The sequence below is a fragment of the Sapajus apella genome, unplaced genomic scaffold (genome assembly GCF_009761245.1).
Source record: "Sapajus apella isolate SASKATOON/1434 unplaced genomic scaffold, GSC_monkey_1.0 scaffold78, whole genome shotgun sequence".
Taxonomy (NCBI): Eukaryota; Metazoa; Chordata; class Mammalia; order Primates; family Cebidae; genus Sapajus; species Sapajus apella.
In genome coordinates this window covers 1,467,879-1,487,964 of record NW_022437018.1, presented here as the reverse complement: position 1 = coordinate 1,487,964, position 20,086 = coordinate 1,467,879, and the positions used below count along the sequence as shown (strand labels likewise).

Sequence of the window (20,086 nt, the reverse complement as noted above, 5' to 3'; positions counted from 1 at the left end):
TCTGCAGAGGGAAAAGCATGTTTCTGCATTAAACGTCACTAAGGTGGGCATGATGGAAGTGTAACGGGTGGTTAGTCACTCTTTCCCTGGGCTTGCTGTTTCTTTCCTCCATAGCCCATGACAATAATAATTGTCATGACTGTTTGATTTGTTTGCTTGCTTATTAGTAATCTCCCCACTAGACTGGAAGCCCCATAATAGCTGATAGCCTCATACTGCAGAGCCTAGTGCAGCTCTTTTGCATGGAAAGCTGCCTGGATTTCCATGTGAAGCTGCATATGTGGCCTTATGTCTGCAAGGTGGACACAAACTCTGCACGTGCACTGCAAGCTGTCCCTAAGCCTTCTTGGGGTGGCTCTGCGGGGCTCAGACCTAGTAGGACAGGTCATCCATCCACTGAAGGACATATATGTGGTGGTGGTGTAGATCAGGGGTCTCCAACCCTGGGGCCACAGACCAGTACTGGCCCATAGCCTGTCAGAAACTGGGCTGCACAGCCGGAGATAAGCAGTGGGCAGCGAGCATTACCGCCTGAGCTTCGCCTCCTGTTAGATTAGAGGCAGCATTAGATTCTCAGGAGCGTGGACCCTGTTGTGAACTGCACATGCGAGGCATATATGTTGTGCACTCCTTATGAGAATCTAATGCCTCATGATCTGAGGCGGAACAGTTTCATCCCAAAACAATCCCCCACCCCCACAGTCTGTGGAAAAATTGTCTTCCGCAAAACCAGTCCCTGGTGCCCAAAAGGCTGGGGACTGCTAGTGTATTACTCATAGACAAGTCTCCCTGCTCCCTTGTCCTGGGTTCCTTGATCCTCAGGACAGGTGTCTCTTCATGGACCCATCCCACACAGCGTGTCCAAGTCCCCACCCTCTGTTCAGGAGGACTTACTAGTCGCCCATGGTGATGAAAGGCAGGCTGTCCTTAGGTAATGGGTGGCTGTGGGGTGGGAAGGGATATTACTGAGAACAGCTGGTCTGCAGAGTTGCTTCCACTTTGCCTTCTTGTCTTCCATTTACAACAGTTTGTTTTCCCTTCTACCTGGAGATCTTGTTTCTCCAGACCTTCATCTTTTGTCATTTGCTACTTAATTTCTTCCCCATTACTCTAAGCTTAGTCCTATCTAACAGCTCAATAAGGAATCAAGTAGATCTCCTTTGGCACTCAGAGTCTTGCTTAGTGTGAGTACAAGTAAGGGAGAAAATGGTAGAGGAAGATGGATGAGAACAACCTTGGATGCTTCTTTTTCTTTTTGTTTTTCTTTTGACAGGGTCTTGCCCTGTTGCCCAGTCTGGAATGCAATGGCATGATCTTGGCTCACTGCAGCTGCTACCTCCTGGGTTCAAGCAATTTTCATGCCCCAGCCACCCAAGTAGCTGGGATTACAGGTGTGTGCCACCATACCTGGTTAAGGTTTTGTATTTTTAGTAGAGACAGGGATTCACCATGTTGCCTAGGCTGGTCTCGAACTCCTGACCTCAAATCATCCATGTACCTCGGCCTCCCAAAGTGCTGGGATTACAGGCGTGAGCCACTGTGCCCAGCAGCTGATGGATACTTTTAGCCATAACTGGGTCATGGCATTATACGTCTCTCCCTATGGGAGTCCAGGGATCTCTGAATGTGAACTCCTATGCAGTGACATTCTTTGAAACCTATTTGTGTTGTCTCAACATTTGGTTCCGTTCCACACACACAGTCTAAGCACCCACTCTATGCCAGATCTGTGCATCCATCTCCAGTCCATTTGCCTGTTTGCTTTTCTTCCCTTTAGAGTTTTAAGGGGACTTAGAAGTCATGTAGCCTGAGGGCCTTGATAGGCAGGTGCAGCAATAAGATCCTGGGAGGTAAAGTGATGAGTCAAGGGCTCAGTGCCACTGTGGAGCATGGCCTTGCACATGGCCAGAGCTCTGTCTGGCAGCCTTTGGGGTTTGGAGATAGTGATACTAACCACAGAATCCAGTCCTTGAGTGTTTGCCACATGCTGGTGTGCTGCGAAGTGCTTTCCAGCTTTCCATGATTTCCCTTGTTTAATTCTGAGAGCATCCCTTAGAGCAGGTACCATTGTCGCTGTTACCACTGCCTCTTTTTACAGAGAGCTTTAAGACCCAGAATAACCAGGATGCTTGGCCAAAGTCAGACATATAGTATGTAGCAAAGCTGACATTCCCTCTGGTTCTATGGGAACCTGAAGGCTATGCCCTCTTCTGTTTTGCATAATATACAAGAGCACTTACAAATCTGAGACAGGCAGCTGGTTCTACAATTTAAAAAAAAGAATGAAATGTAAACTTAAAGAAAGAATGCCAGCCTTTCTTTTTACCTTTCATTCATTTTTAAAAAATTGTTAAAATATATCTAATCTAAAATTTACCATTTAACTTTGTTTATTTGTTTTGAGATGGAGCCTCACTCTGTCACCCAGGCTAGAGTGCAATGGCGCCATCTCGAATCACAGCAACCTCTGCCTCCCGGGTTCAAGCAACTCTCCTGTCTCATCCTCCTTGAGCAACTGAGACTACAGGCACCTGCCACCATGCCTGGCTAATATTTGTATTTTTAGTAGAGACGGGGTTTCACCATGTTGGTCAGGCTGGTATCAAACTCCTGACCTCAGGTGATTCACCCACCTAGGACTCTCAAAGCTGGGACTACGGTCATGAGCCACTGCATTGTGTTTAACTTTTTTTTTTTTTTTTTTTGGATAGAGTCTTGCTGTATTGCCCAGGCTGGAGTACAATGGTGTGATCTTGGCTCACTGCAATCTCCGCCTCCTGTGTTCAAGTGATTCTCGTGCCTCAGCCTCCTGAGTAGCTGGAATTACAGGTGTGCACCACTATGCCTGGCTAATTTTTATATTTTTCATAGAGACAGGTTTCACCATGTTGGTCAGGCTGGTCTCAAACTCCTGACCTCAGGTGATCCACCTGCCTTGGCCTCCCAAAGTTCTGGGATTACAAATGTGAGCCACCACACCCAGCCACCATTTGACCATTTCTAAGTGTGTAGTTCAGTGGCATTAGGTACAGTCACACTGTTGTGCAACCATCACTACCATGCACCCCAGAACTTTTTCATCTTTCCAATAAAACTCTATACCCATTTAACAATAGCTCCCATCTCCCCGCTGTGTCCCATCCGCCAGCAACAGCCCTTGATAACCACCATTCGACTTTCTGTCTTGATGAAAAAAAAAAATATATATATATATATGTGTGTATATATATATATATATATATATATATGTTTTTTGAGATGAAGTCTTGCTGCTCTGTTGCCCAGGCCGGAGTGCAGGGGTACAATCTTGGCACACTACAACCTCCACCTCCCAGGTTCAAGTGATTCTTGTGCTTCAGCGAGCGTCTCAAGCAGCTGAAATTACAGGCATGTTCCACCACTCCCAGCTAATTTTTATATTTTTAGTACAGATGAGGTTTCTCCATGTTGGCCAGGCTGGTCTCAACCTCCTGGACTCAAGTGATCCGCCTGCCTCAGCCTCCCAAAGTGCTGGGATTTACAGGCTTAAGCCACCACTCCCAGCTATGATGAATTTTACTACTCTAAATACCATGCAGGTGGGAGTATACAGTATTTGTCCTTTTGTGACTGGCTTATTTCTCTTAGCATAATGTCCTCAAAGTTTATACATGTTGTGTAGCATGTGGCCTGTGTCAGAATGCCTTCCTTTTGAATGCTGGACAACGTTCCATTGTATGTCCATAACCACATTTTATTTATCCATTCAACTGCTCATGGACACTTGGGCTGCATCCACCTTGTGTTAGTCTGTTAGGTCTTCCATGACAAATACCACAGACTTGGAAGCTTAAACTACAGAAATGTATTTTTTTTTTCACAGTTCTAGAGACTGGAAGTCCACGATCAAGGTGCCAGCAGGGTTGATTTCTCCTGAGCCTCTCTCCTTGGCTTGCAGACAGTTGTCTTCTCATTGCATCTTCACATGTCCTTCTTTCTGTCTCCCTGGTGTCTGTTCCTCATCTAACCCTAATTACCTCTTTAAAGGGGCTACCTTCAAATACAGTATCATTGGGGGTTAGGGCTTTGACATATAAATTTTGGAGAGACACAATTTCACCCCAAACACATCTCTTAGTTATTGTGACTAATGCTGCCATGAGTATGGGTACTTGAATATCTTTTCAAGTACCTGCTTCCAATTGTTTTGGCTAGATACTCAGCAATGAAATTGCTGGATTATATGGTAATTCTATTTTTAATATTTTGTGAGCCCATCGGGCTGTTTTGCATAGTGGCAGCACCGTTTACATTCACATGGCATTATTTGTTAATCTTCAGAGTAGTTTTGCTCTTTTTGAAAGCCCACTGATTTCCAATGTCCTGTAGTAGGAAACTTCCCTGGAATCTTTCTGTTTGTCTCCCAGTGGCTTGTTTACTAAATACTAAATCCTCCCAGAAACTTGGTGTCCCTGCTCCTTCTGCAGTTCCTGTCAACAACCTCAGTTATCACTTCCACACTCAGCAACTAGGAAAACATCACAGAGCAGAGGAGGAAGCCAAAAAAACACCCCGGTCTCACACAGGTGCTTCATGTGAGCTATGGACTCTCAGGCTAAGGACCCTGAGCTTTTAGGAGGTTTGTGCTGGATCCCGCCCTATCTCTGGGCATGGCAGATCCTGAGCTTGCCTAGGACCTGCTGCTTTCAGAATGGTGATGAGACAATAGATTTTGGACATCCCTCGGCGAGCAGCTTTTAAAACACTACTGTAGGTTCATACTCACATCAACAGAATGGATCAGGGGTGTGCGTAGGACGTGGTCCTGCATGGAAGGGAGGAATTGGGGTGTGGGAGATGTTGGTGGATGCTTATGTGAGGAAAGGTGTGAAGGTGTGCATGGAGCAGGGGTTTGTGTGTAATAGCATGTGAGGCATGGGGGTTGGATGTGGGTGTGTGGGGGGTGGGTGTGCATGGGTATGTGTGGAGTAGGCTGGGAGGTTTCCGGGGCTGGATGTGAGGGTCTGAGGTGTGTGTGGGGTAAGGGTGTGTGTATGTGGAAGGTGGGGTGTTTGTAGGCATGGGGAGTAGGAATGAAAGTATGGGGGTTTGGTATGATGGTTTGAGGGTCTGTGTGGAGTAGGAGGTGAGGGGTAGATATGAGAGTGCATGTAGGATGGAGGTGAGCACTAGGGACTGAGTGTGTGTGTGTGTGTGTGTGTGTGTGTGTGTGTGTGTGTAGTAGAGGATGAGGGTGTGTATGTGGCAGGGGTGAGGCTGTGGAGTGGGCATGCTGCTGTGTAGGGAAAGGGATATGCAGAGGGTAGGGTGTAAGTAGGTGTGTGTGTGCCTGTGTGTGTTGGAAGGTCCTACCAGGGAAAGGACCAGTGGCTTTGCTCCTGGTGCCCATCCCTGCTGGAGATGGGAGGGTAAAAGAGCAGCTGCGACCTGCAGAACCTTCTTGTGGAGAGGGAGAGAGCCTGGCCAGGGATTCAGGCTGACTCACTTTCACCTGGTCGGGGAAATTAATTTGCTGGCATCTGCATCATGGCAGGATGCATGCGTCAGTCTGTATGACTTTGTTCTTATTAAGAATCATGGGAGAAATTTAAAATGAGAAATAAAGAGAGTGGGTGGGAGGTTATGCTGAGGGCTATGAAAGATAAATTGCTTCTCCCTCAGTGGCTGGGTTATGCTAAATGATCAAGGTCATCTCCCTCTACCCTCTTCTCTCACCCTATTCTCATGTGAGAGAAGTAACTTTAGAAGACACACACACACACACACACACACACACACACACACGCAGATGTGGATTAAGGAGCCTCAAAGCCCCTCCCAGATGCTAGGCAGCCTCTGCAGCAGTAACTCTGTGCACTGCGGTTTGCTGCAGTCTTTGCTTTGGAGGGACCGTGGCTTTTATGAATGGTAGCCTGGGAGGGACCTAATGTTCTCTGCTTCCTGATGTCAGCACAGTGAATGAAACACTTGCAAGGCGTAAAGCCTCAAGCACCCGGGAAGCAGATATCTTTTCAGATTGGTTCTTCAGATGCAGCGTCTCTTGCTGACGAAATCACGAGTCCCATGTGTCACAGATAAGCCATATACGTTAGGATTTAAACAAGGCAGAAACTGAGCCTGCAGGTGGAATGATGCGCATATGATTCTGGCACAACCAGTTCTTTCCCTAAAGCAGCTGTTGTCACCACCCCTTCCTGCCAGGCAGTGGAGGAAGGTTCTTGCGGGAGCTGCGGACACACCATTGTGTGTTAGGCATCTACTTAGCTGGCCTCATGTTCTGCTTTTGCTGGCAGAATTCCTTGCTGAAGCTCCAAGCCCTCGAATCTGATCTGTGCTCTGCATTTTTAACAAACCAGGAAGAAGCTGCTCAGGTGCATGGAGTCAAGGACCCAGCCCCAGCATCGACCCAGAGTGTGCCTGCTGATGGGGTGGATTCTGCAGGTAAGAGCAGGGCTGGGGGTTGTCCCAGATTGTACTCTTAAAGGTAGTTCAGTCTCTTGCTGCTTCACACTCAGCCTGAGCCCCTGAGGGAAAATGGTGCCTGGGACAACATGAAAGCCCTAGACGTGCTTCTCAATTGTCCCAGAGGAGCTGAGGGGGAGTAAGAAGAATTGGGATTTGCTGTAACATAGAGCCTTGGAGCTGGGACCAAGAGACACACTTAACACAAATGGGTGTCAGGTGCAAGTACCCATCACAACTTCTAGTCTTCATTTTCCCATTTGGTCTCCCGGGACAAATGAATGCTATGCTTATTTTATATTACTGGACCTAGATAATCTGTGCTGTCTTGAGACTCTTTGATGTGTTGAGGATGCAGAAGTTTCCACACTGCTACTTCCTTTCCTCTGTTAACTGCTTGTAAGATGATGCATGCATGCAGGAAAAATGGGGATGAGTGCTCCACCAATACCTCATTCTGATCCTGTATTGCCTTGTTATATCTCCATTGTTTTTTTCATTAATTTCCTTGTCAAAAAGTCCCAAATTGGGTCTCAATTTTTTGTTAGTCTCTTTGGCTTTAATTCTGGGATGGTAGATTGGCTAGCCAACAGCGGACAAATTAATCTTCCCAGGAATATTTGGAGAGGAAAGAAACACTAATTTTTTAAGTGAGAGCAAAAATTATGTTTTCTAACATGAAGAGGTCATGTTAGAAGGCTTGCAGACTGGTTTCCAGATGAATTATAGAAATAGGCTTAGGCAAACTTTCTTCATGAGAGGTCCTTAGTCTCTAGGAGTTGAAGGAAAAGATTTACAAAGGTAATCTGTTTCAGTACCATTAGCAATAATGTAGTACATTTTAGATACTCCTGTTGAAAGCCGACCCCATGAATATATACACCTACTGTGTGCCCACACAAATTAAAAATAAACAATTTAAAAAATTTTTAAGAGAAGGAAAAAAAAATAAGAAAGAAAGCAAACCCACATAGTCTAAGCAGGCAAATTAGTACTCTCCAGTGTTGGAATGTGTATTAATAATGGTGGCATATAATAGCTACTAGTAGTAGCTGCTATGATTATTCAAAGCTTTCTATGATCCTGGCACTGTTCTAAGCACTTTTTGTGCATTATATTATATCCTTAAACTGACCTGTGAAGTACTGCTATTCATCGTAACGCACTGGAGCCTAGCATAGCATTGCTGGTGAGTGGTACATTGTTTCCCTGTGAATGTAGGTGGTTAGTTGGCTGTCTTTGTTGCTCAGTGATCTCTCCTGCTCTGTTGGCCATTATGTTTGAGTGAGTGGTAAATAAAATTGAGCAGGAGCCAATGTTAGGCCAATTAGTGATTTAAGTTGGATTATTTAGACAACATCCCTTTTCTTCCCTCAACACCATATTCCACTCTCTGCAAACAAACAACATATTTAATACAAAACACGTAAAGAAGTGTCAAGCCAATTAGAAGTTAACTGTTGAGTTATTTGGATTAACTATACAAGTGTCTGACAAAGTGGCAGTAAAATATTTGTTGCATGTTGGATATGGATATATTTTTTCTTCTTTTCATCATGACTTTTATGTGTCTTCCCAAAAATTAAAAATAGTTTTAGATTTTCTCATTTGGCATGGGCAATATTTTGTATAAGCTTATTATTACTCATTATAAAATGAAAATAAATACAGGATTTATGTAGGGATTGCTCACACAGAGGAGCTAGTAATACATTCCATGTTAAATATCAAATGGCAAAGATATGCAGAAGGTGCTTTAGAGAGGAGGCTTGTGGGTTACATGCTGGACTTTCCAAAATGTGGAGGAATCTGAAATGTCTCAGAGCCCTCCCCAGACAGTCTAGAAAACTAGACTGTAGAGACATCTAGAAAACTGATGTTTTCGGGGACCTACGGAGTCTCTTCATTTGTCACTACAAAGTGACAGGCATTTTTAAGATGCCTTTGTGACTTAAATTATGGGATGGTTTGGTCTCATTGGCTTCTAAGATGCACTGTTATAGGAAGGCCATGCATTTTCTAATCCATGCGTCACTCAGGGAAGAAATTTATTCTTAGATCTATGGTTCTTAACTCAGGGATAGATTTCTAGAGTGATCTTTGGACACCTTAAAACTGGGTTTTTTCATGTTAGTTCTGATGAGAAGATGATTGTATTAGATGAACACAGATGGCTAAAAGTTTATAAAAGATTATAGTAACTTAAAACTAGTCTTCTCTGGCCGGGCGTGGTGGCTCAAGCCTGTAATCCCAGCACTTTGGGAGGCCGAGGCGGGTGGATCACGAGGTCAAGAGATTGAGACCATCCTGGTCAACATGGTGAAACCCCGTCTCTACTAAAAGTACAAAAAATTAGCTGGACATGGTGGTGCGTGCCTGTAATCCCAGCTACTCAGGAGGCTGAGGCAGGAGAATTGCCTGAACCCAGGAGGTGGAGGTTACGGTGAGCCGAGATCACGCCATTGCACTCCAGCCTGGGTAACATGAGTGAAACTCCGTCTCAAAAAAAAAAAAAAAAATAGTCTTCTCTTTCTTAATATCTAGCATTATCCCTAACCTTACATGTATATAAATATTCAAATGATAATTGTTATAAAAATTCAATTAGTAATTGTTGATGTCAATAACATGGACAATATCCAACAGGTGATTTTTATAAGAATACCCAAATATAATATTATCCTGCCACTTAACCATAAATAGCAAACATTCTTAAGTATAAATTCATGTGACCTAGTAGGTTTCAAATTCACTATAGACTTGATTGGCTTTGAATTGAGTTTATGGGTTACTAAGATCAGTTCCACCTAGTAAGATACTTGACATACTCCCCTGTCCTAAACATCCAGTTGTAAACTGCATATGCCACAAGAACATTTTATGGCACCCCTGGGGACACTGTATTCTAGATACTGTTCCAGAACCTTCTTACAGATCATAATTACCAGGAAGCTTTTCCAACATGGAGATTCTCTGGAGAAGATCTGTGTATTTCATAAATACTCCCGAGTAATGGAACCACACTGGTCAAGTGGACAGTGTCTTGAATTGATACAGAATGTCAAGGTCTCTCTGACTCTGCTCTACCTCAATTTTGCCAACAGGAAAATGCTCACAGGTCACATGGGACTTATAACTCAGGGTCTGTGACCAGTTGGCTCCATCTACTTATTTCAAGAGGAGAAAGCCCACAGGTTGGGAGTGAGTAGGATGGGGATATAGACAGATTTGAGGTATCAAGGCCCTTAGAGAAAAATCACGGAGAAGAAATCAGCTGCAAGGCAGCTTGGGGAAGTACAAAGGGTAACGAGCTGGCTCGTTTTGCACAGAATTGTCCTATTTTTAGCACTAAATGTCCCACATGCTAGGAAATATTCACTTCCAGGTATTCTAGGACAGTTGTTCCTACTTATAGATTGCAAACCACAACCTGTGAGTCTGAATCTTTGTGTTTTCCCAACAATTTATTAAAATGTATGTTGACATATAATTTCCAATGTGATGATATTTGGAGTTGGGACCTTGGGTAGGTGATTAGGCCATGGGATTAGGCCCTCATAAGAGTACAGAGAGCTAGCTTGCCCTTTCTTCCATGTGAGGCTATACGAAGTCAGCCCCCTGCAGAAGTCAACTGGAAGAGAGCTCTCATCAGAAGTCAACCAGGCTGACACCTGATCTTGGATTTCCAGCCTGCAGAACTGTGAGAGATAAATTTCTGTTGTTTATAAGCCACTCAGTCTATGGTAATTTGTTATAGCAGCCAGAAACGACTAAGGCAGAAACCCACAGAATAGGCTCAAAATACCTGTAACTCTGTCAATATCTTCTTATAGCTGAAGCAAATATTTCCAGCATGGAATTGGTAAACACCTAATCTGATATGGTTGAATGGAAAATGGAATGAGGATTGTCTTTTCAACTGCTTGTCATTTTAAAGTGTGCAGAAGGACTGTTCATGTTCCACAGGACTCAGCATAGTAACCTTTGTTCTGTCTGACCAGGGATATATGATGGTTTGCAGTTTTAGCAAAAACTGTAACCATAGATAACTGAATACCTGTTACTAGAAATAATAATTCCATAGCAGTACTTTATGATATTTTTCTAAAATCTTGATTTTCAAGTAACTTTCAATTTGGGTAAGACACTAATGTAGTATGTCTATTTAGAGTCTACAACTATTCTCATGCAGATTCTGCATACTCTGTAGGTCTCTTCCAAAGTTGAAGTTGACATAGGTCAGAGTCAACCAGAACCTGACCTTTTTGCTCATATTTCCAGACATTGTCCACCTGACCAGAAACTTTCAACTAGTTGAAAATGCTTACTAAACTTACAGATGTCTGAAATCCCTACCTTAAAATGAAAAATTAAAACATAAAAATGAGGTTTGAGAATCCCCGCATTGGAAAAGCTCCCTGGGTGATTCTGAAATGCAAGGAGGTTCAGTAATACTTTATAGAACATGGTACCACTGCAGGGAGGACATGAAATATGTTCCTGTTACAGGTGCAGTTTACAAATAGATTTCTAGAACAGGAAAGCATTTTCAGGTATCCTTCTAGGAGCATCTGATTATCCATATAACTTGATATTTCAGCCTATGTGGGGGCAACCCCAGATAGTCTTTGAAAGTCAGTAAGAGGAAATCTTCATTCAACCTCAGAAGGGCACAGAATTTCCAATTAGAAACTTAATTCATTATGGTGTGTGTGTGTGTGTGTGTGTGTGTGTGTGTGTGTGTGTGTGTGAGAGAGAGAGAGAGAGAGAGAGAGAGACAGAGAGACAGAAAGAGACAGAGAGAGGGACAGAGACAGAGACTTGTAAAACCTTCTAGAGCCTTTATATATATTTAGGATGTACCAGTTGAAAAATGGCTACCATTATGGAAAGTAATACTTCACTTATTTGTCCTAAGTTGGTTCTTTTAAAATAGAGGTTTTCAATTGGGGTCTATTTTTTGCCCCCCCACCACAGGATATTTGGCAGTATCTAGAGACACAACTGGTTACAATGAGGGGGTGGCATCTAGTGAGTAGAGGCCAGGCATCTAGTGAGTAGAGGCCAGGAATTCTGTCAAACATCCTGAAATGCACAGGACCACCTCTCTCCCTCATCAAATAATTATCTGGTCCAATAGTGCTGAATAGTAATAGTGCTGAAGTTCAGAAACCTTTGCTTTAAAAGCTTTTAAGTGAATAACGTCAACATTAGCTAACAATGATCTCTGTATCTGCATCAGGCATTAGTTGATGAATTTTCTTATTCTTCACAAGAACTCCATGATATAGTTTTCATTATCACCATCAGATTAAAGATGAGGAAATAAACTTGGAGATGTAACCGGTGATACGGTCCCCACCCGAATCTCATCTTGAATTCCCATATGTTATGGTAGGGACCCTGTTGGAGGTAATTGAATCATGGGTGCAGGTCTTTCCCATCCTGTTGTCGTGATAGTGAATAAGTCTTATGAGGTCTGATGGGTTTAAAAAGGTTTCCCTGCACAAGCTCTCTTCTCTTGTCTGCCACCATGTGAGACAAGCTTTTCACCTTCTGTCATTATTGTGAGGCTTCCCCAACCATGTGGAACTGTGAGTCCAATAAACCTCTTTCTTTTATAAATTGCCCAGTCTTTATATGGGTATGTCTTTATCAGCAGCATGAAAACAGACTAATAGACGGGCTGAAGGGCGCAAAGCTGCTGAGTAGAGGGAGGTTGGGTGGAAAGTGGGGAAGTGGTAGTAGGGCTTTCCCCACTTTGACTCCACAGGCTAAACTCTTCATCCCTATGCTATTTACCATCCATCTTAAATGGTAAGTCCCCAAAGTTCTAATATTCTAGAATTTGGAATGAAGTAGATAGCTGGTCTAAATGCCCTCTGTATAATTAATGTGTCTTGAAAGTCATTTTAAAAATCCATCCCTGACTGTCTCGTCAGACTGAGGAGAACTAGATTTGTATCTGGTTTATTTGCTACAGCCCCTCTGTTTCTGTAATTTTGTCTCCTCTGATCTAATCCATCTCTAGGTCCCTGTGCCTCACTTGATAACTGCATGATGTATTCCACATGGAGTCAAATACTATAATTTTATTTGTAAATATCAGCAGAGGTACTATAGTTTTGTAGAAAATCACCACTGGAAGAAACTGGGCAAGTATACAAGGGACCTCTATTATTTCTTACAGCAGCATGTGAATCTACAATGATTTCAACTTAAAAAGAAATGAATTAATACCTGAAAATGGGAATGGGGGCATTTTATAAAATAAATATGAAATAATTATGCCTGTGGGATTGTTTTCTAAACCCTTACTAGAGACGTACGGTATTTTCCTGGCTTTTTTATTTTGTCATATCAGTATATTCTATCAGAGCTCCCCAAATCCCTTACCTGATTAAACTAATAGCTTTTAGTGCTTGTTATTTGTTAGGAGTAGCTGGCTTTGTTTCCTTTAACAGCATCACTTACTGGCCCACAGTGCAAGTCATCTGCCACTATTGAACCTCTGCTTCATGGTTCATGAGTTTGTTCTGTGGTTGCTTAGCATTTTACTCTGAAAAATGTTAACATCATCTGCAAACTCAGATTTATCATTCTGCAATTCCTTTTCCATGCCATTTCTGAAATGTAAAATAAGATTAATCCAGGACCCATTTGCAAAGATTGGTACTGACATGTCCATCATAAAGACAGGAATTAATCTCTGCCCTTAGCTACATATTAAGTGAACTTTGTATCCATTGCAAAACATGGCCCAGTCATCATTCAGTTTTGTTTTAAAACAATCTTTGGTATGAAAATCTTGCATAGACTTCGTGAAAACCCAGATATATTTTCATACAAAGCTTGTTTAAAAATTTCCTCTTCCATGCCATTTCTAAAATATAAAACACGATTAATCCAGGATGCACTTGCAAGGATTGGAACTGAATTAATTTCTTAAGATATTAATTCAGCTCTGTACTTTACAGAAGGCTTTGCCTTGCTCTTAAAGATAATTCCTTACAGAATTTCATATGCTACTTAGGTGATTTTGGACAGATTTTTTACTCTCTCATCCTCCTCAGTTTCCTTTTCTTTAAAATGGGAGAAAGCATATTATCTAATTCCTAGGATTGTTGTGAGAATGGCATGGGATAATACATATGAAGGTCTTAGCTCATCTCCTGTGGTAAATGCTCCATAAATGTCAGCTGTCTTTATGTTAAAAGCTGGGCATTCTCTCTGTATTCAGAGCCATGTTTCCTTTCCTCCAGTTGATAATGCTTACATTTGTCTTTGAATATATATTCTATCATAATTTCTAACTACTTCCAGGGAGTGGAAGTGACATTTTGTATTGTTCATTCCCCAGGTCCCGTCTAGAATCTTGCATATGATTGACATTACACTTATTCCCCTAAGCAAAATGTATTTATAACAGCAATAATCTTTAGAGCCGATGGCTGAATAAATACCACCTGTTGTATTTGGAACTACATTTGTAACAATAAAATCTGTCCTGTGCTAAACCGATGACATAACTTGGCCAGAAAAGTTACCTACTATTACTAATTTTTCTGTGATGCTTTAATAACCATCTTCATAATCTATGAAGAAGGGAGCTTCACATTAACCCCTTGTTTTCCAAGGAAAGCATTTTTAAAAATTGCTTTCAAAATGTACAGTATAGGTGACGGTGTAATTCTCTGAGGTCACTTCTCCAACTGCATTATAGGAACGAAAATATCAGTCCTACAGCCCAAAATGCCAGGTAGTTATTTAATTTTTTTAAATTAACTTTTTACATTAGACCAAGTACTGTGCTATTATACTTGACTGTATTTGACTTTAGCTGTTTACAAATGAGAATTCTGAATTTGAAGAGACTCGCAGGCCAAGGATATAACAACTGCCAACAAGTGGTATCACAGACCAAGCCCAAGCCTCTAACTTCAGAGCCTAGGCTTTTAACCAGTAGCCTTATAGTCATTACAAAAAAATGTTAATAGAGTTTATTTTTCAAAACAGTTTTAGGTTTACAAAAAAATTGAACATACAGAGAGTTCTCAGCACTTTCCCCTAGCACACAGGTTTCCTATATATTTTAGTCATTTAAAAAATACCTTTCATTGGGTTATTTTAGTATCAGCTTGCCATGCATAGAAAGACTGCCTGGAAGTGACCAGATGGCATGCCTGGAAGCTTGGTGTCTGACATTACTCTGGATGACTCCCAGGTCTAGGGCCAGGTAGACAGCCTCTCTTGTCTCTTCTAGTTCCTTGAGAATCATGCATTCCTGTGGCTGTATCTGGAGCGGCTGGTCCAGCTTCCTTGACTGAATTGGCTGATTCAGCCTAACTTATGACACTTGAGATAAATAATTCTTGACTATACTTTCTAATTGACTTGGGATGAGCCTAATAAAGGTACTACCCACATTGAAGGTTGGAATTTCCTTCAGTGGTCTCTCTGTTTGCTTTGTATATTCAATGTTCCCTAAATATTCTCCCAAAGGGCTTCTGCTCATAAATGAATACTCCTGTTTGAAAATAGCTCTTCTTATCTTAATAGCAGTTTTTTTTTAAATCAGCAGTACCACAAAGGTAATCAACTATTCAAGAATCAACTAGAAGATTTGGAGAGTCAAGTGGGCTGAAAAATGATGAGCATCCAGCATCCAGCTTTCTCTGTATTCCTAGAGGGCACTCTGAATCTTCTGCACTATGATAGATGATGATTTTTCTTTCCTTAGCACCACAGCTCAGGCAGAACCCTGGACCTGGGCAGGACATTGTTCAACCTGGTTGTTATCTGAGCAGTTGACTCCATTTTGGTGGCATAGGGAGAGTTCTCAGAACTCAGAAGCTGTCCATTGGCCATTTCCCTTGGTATTGCTCAAATTCAATGAGATCAAGAAAGGTTAAATAATGCCTCCCAGGTCACACCAGTGACAAAACTGGGACAAGAATCTGGGTCTTCCTGAGCCTGTGGCTCATGTTTTTATCCATCATGGCAAACTGCCTCTTGGGTCTGAATGGTGACTGTTATGAAGCCCAGACCTGTTTTCAGGGTGACAAATTTCCCACCCTTCCAGCTCCCTAACACATCTAATGGCCATCCACAGAAGCTGGCACACAGGACTGCTTGGAGTGCTGACCTCCTCACTGCTCAGTCAGTCTCCCCAGTCCAGAGTCCCTTTGTATCTGCCCTCATTCCCTCCTGAGGTGATGATACTGCTTCTCCTCTCTAGTGCTCTCTAACCAAGGACGCTCATCTATTTTCACAGCCTTGGTTATTGGGATGACTTCAGGTTTACCCATACTCTCTCTCCCCTACCGCCATAGCTAACCCTTTAGTGCCTCAGTAACTCAAATGTAACATACCTAAAACTGAACCCATCACATATCAATCAGATATTTTCTTGTTGTTTTTTTCCATCTTTGTTTTTGTGGCCCTCTTTGTGTGTGAGATGCTATTATCCTCCCTGTGGTCTGTCCTGAGAGAGGCTGGTTGAGAACGGTGAGGCTTGAACCTCATTAGAATCATGGACATGCTTTTGGTTTATTTAGCATTTGAAACCAACAAAGGCTGATGTTTGGCATTTTGGAATGTCCCTGAATGCTATTTATGAGCCCACCATGATAGGCAAACCGAAGAGTGCAGCTTTACAAATCAGCAGCTCATCTCAAGTTTTTGCAGATAGAGATTTACTTAGGTTTGGAATAGCTTTAAAATTCACATTAGAAAGATATTCTTAAGTCTGACTAACTCATTTAACCTCTGTAAAGTAGCATTTGCTTCTGCTTGGGATTGCAGCCTGAGCAGAAGTGATCTCAGTGGTTATCACACACTGATGATAACTCCTTTTCTGCTCTATGTTCCCTTCTGCTGACTGAGCGAGCCACCAGAAACACTCCAGCTTCCAGTGTCAGAGATGTAGAGTCTTCTGTTTCAAGCATTGGTCAAACTCTCCATGAATGGAGATAGCCTAGTGATGCAACCTTTCCTACTGAATTTAACATGGAGAACATATTACTACTAGCCTCATGTGGTTGTTATGAAGATTAAATACATGCAAAAAATCTCAGAATAAGATTGAGGACATAGTAAGTCACTTCATAAATGTTAGACATGATGATTATTGTTATGTTTTTATAAGTAGGGACTCAGACTAGTGACAACATGTTGAGGGGTATATTGGTTCTTATTTCACATATTAACCCTGTAGGGATTCCAAATGAGGTTGGTGTTCAGTAAGAGAAGGCAATATTCAACTTCCTTATTTTAATAATAATATTTGTTGAAAATAATTGTTCTCATAGCTACTGTGTTCAGTAGCTCTATGCTTTATCCTGACATTTCACCAAATACCCTATATAAAGGATGCATGGGTAAACATTGTTACTTTTAAGATGAATTTATTTTAATGTGTATTAGTTTTAAAAAATGTAACTAGTACATTTTTACTAGTACAGATTTATGACTTCTTGGCTATCACTTAGGATGAAGCTTAAATAAAAAAAAAATACTGCATGTTGAAAAACTTTTTAAAACTATATTGGTAAAAAATACTTTTATAGGGGTATAATTTTATCTTGTGAGGCAGGCACCATTATTCCCTCCATTTAACAGATGAAGAAATGGAGGTTTAAAAAGGTTCAACATTTCCAAACTCTCTTTAACCAGTGGTAGGCCTGGGATCCAAACTAACAACCTGTGCCCTCTGTTATCTGCCACCAGCATGCTTTATCACTTCCCTTCTCAGGAAAGTTTACTTTTCCCCCCACATTTTAATATTAACTTGTGTTTTCCTTTTTTTTTTTTTTTAAATAAAATTAATCTCTATTTGTTACAGAAATTTTTAGAAAATACAAAGTAAATTTTTTTTTTTTTTAATTAGGTAGAAACACTTAACATGGGATCTGGCCTTTTAACAAAATTTTAAGCCTAAGTAACAGCATTGTGACCACAGCAGTCTCCCCATATCCTGGTTTCCCTTTCTGCAATTTCAGGTGCCCACAGTGCGGTACAATAAATATTTTCGGAGAGATCACATTTACATAACTTTTATTACAGTATCTTGTTATAATTGCCCTATTTTATTATTACTATTAGTTGTTGTTAATCTCTTACTGTGCCTAATTTATGAATTACACTTTATCAAAGCTCTCTCTCTATATAGGAAAAAACATAGTATATGTAGGGTTTGATCTGCTCTGTGGTTTTAGGCATCCACCGGGAGTCTTGGAACACACCCGCTGTCGATAAGTGTGATTACTGTGTAGAAACAGTGTTGTACAGAATGTCTCCTTTTGTTTTTCTTATCACAGTCCTGTGAGGAATACGGGCCAAACAAGAAAACTAAGAGAGGTAGGGAAACTGGTTGGAGCCCCACAGAAAGTTTAGGCTTACCAGACTCCAGGCTCCCAGACCCTTTCCTCTAAAACATACTGCATCACAGGATGAGCCCTGGCAAGCTGCACCTTCCTTTGGAATAAAAAGTAATGTGTCCCCAGGGAACAAAGGTTTCACCCTAGTTTAATATTGCCTTCAGCTTCTCCTTACTGGGAAGTAGAGTCTGGAAGCAGTGGCCTGGACTCTTCCCAGGACAGCAGGAGCATTGGCTCTGAATCTACACTGGTCTCTTCTGAGCAAAGAGCTCAATAATTCTGTCTACACAAATACGCACACATATGCATGTGTCAGCTGATTTAATTAAGCCCCTTCTCAGCTCAAATGGGGAGTTTCGACAAAGAACTGAGGCTCTACGAAATTACCAGCTTTTGACTGTGTTGTTTTTCAGTTGTTGCTTTGGGATCTTTCTGGCTCACAGCTTCCTTCAGTAGTGAATTGGAGGCAAGGAGGTTAGGATGTTAATTGGGCCACATGGTAAATTATGCAAATGCCCGAGGGAAAACAGATGCCATGTAAATGGAGGTTTAGAATTACTGTTGCAATGCAGTTTTTTAAAAAGCCATTTGTAGTGATCTGTGATTCTACAAAGTTATATTTTAGGACTCCATGGGTTCCAGAAACAGATCTTTTCCTGGCGCAGCTTCACAGTCATGTGGCTAGGATCCCAAGTATTTCCATTTTGGCATCATAAAGCAGCAGCCAACAAGAGACTGTGTTAGTTTTCACCCCAGGGCCACAGCTGAGCTGAGGGTTGAAGGTCTCCGACCTTTCCCATTTCAGTAAAAATGTAGTTGTCCCAGGTGCCTGCTAAAGATAATTTTCTTCCCCATTATTATTTCTGGAAGATATTTCCAAGAAACTGGTAACATAAATAAAACACATTTCTTCTTAGAGCCTAGTGGTTTAAGAAAAGGATTTGATGAGGAACCCATACACCTGCTGGTATATTTTGAAGGTGATATTATATGCTGTGAGTTATTGGTTAATAACTCATTCCTGTTACTCTGAGGGCTCCTTCCAAACTGCAGAGTTTTCTGGGTAAATTATTCATGGCAAGGGTTTTGCCTGTGGTGATGTGTGTCACGCCACTACACCTTGCCTTGGGCTGGAGTCACTGCCATTTGCCTTCCTCCAACTCTTCTGTCGTCGCATCCATTTCAGACCAGCCTCAGCCAGTGACTGTGCTGTCAGTGAGCTTCAAAGGCAAAATAGGAGGCGTTATCTACCCTCCAGTCTACAACCCACCAGGGAGAAGCTAACTGAAAGCACAGGAGAACCTAATCAGACCTTTGATGTTACACAAAGCAAATTGCATTTCAAGTTCTAGAGAACAAGGAGCCACTCTAAATCTGATTAAGATTCATCCGGTACCAAATTGTGATAAGTATTTATTTTGGACAAGCAGATCCATCAGCAGTATTTTCTGATTCTGCTTATTCATCCAGAAAATCTTTTGTTTTCCACTTTCTTTAGAGAAGAAGTAGTAAGAAAGAGAAAACCTTGGCTGGTCCTGACTTGTCTGCTGAGCAAACTTAAGGAGAATGGGCTGTTTCTTGAATAACTCTGTACAGAGCCGAGAGTGCAGAGCCCCATCTCTGGCCCCCTGACTCAGTTTCCTAATGACCTGATCCCCTGCTGCTGTGCCTTAGTCCACTGCCCTTACTTCCATAGCTGAGGGGTACCTACCTTCTGGACTGATTGTGAGGTGGGAAGCTAACTTAAAAGGGGGCTGGTTCTAGTGAGAATTCAGGGGCAGAGATTGCTAGCTGGGGAGAGGGTTTGGAGCAGGTTTATTTTTGTTTTGTCTGAAATAAAATGGTACCTAAAGTTTTGGAGAAAAAACATAGAATGATTCCTGATTCTACCATACTTTGTAGTTGCTACATAACTTCTCTGATATTTTAGTGCATCTGTTTGTACACATACATTTGTGTGTTTACATAAAATGGAATCTGTTTTGTTTTGAAATTTGTGGTTTCCATTTAGCATATTCTAAGTATCATTCCTTGTTGATAAGCAGAGTTCTCCATCATTTTTGATGATTTCTGAATAATTTTCTTTCTGGGGACTCCTCTCTCCTTTCTTCCTCTTAGTGTTTTTCCTCTCTCTTTTTCCTATTCCCTTCTCCCCCTTCCCTCACTGGCTATTGTTTTCCCCTTTCTTCCTCATAATCTATAATCTTTTGCTCCAGCTCCATTTTATTGTTTTCTTTTTATTCGCT

The 20,086-nt window shown here is 41.7% G+C and overlaps 1 protein-coding gene across 7 annotated transcripts in view; it reads left to right on the top strand.

Annotated features, from left to right (window-relative positions):
* The window catches only part of FAM13C (family with sequence similarity 13 member C), a 115,899-nt gene that overhangs the window by 71,160 nt on the left and 24,653 nt on the right, over positions 1-20,086 (top strand). For all 7 annotated transcript variants that reach the window (XM_032252541.1, XM_032252536.1, XM_032252534.1 and 4 more), the window contains one exon: positions 6,357-6,441. In XM_032252541.1, coding sequence (XP_032108432.1) covers positions 6,357-6,441 — 85 coding nt within the window. The remainder of the gene's footprint in view (positions 1-6,356; positions 6,442-20,086) is intronic.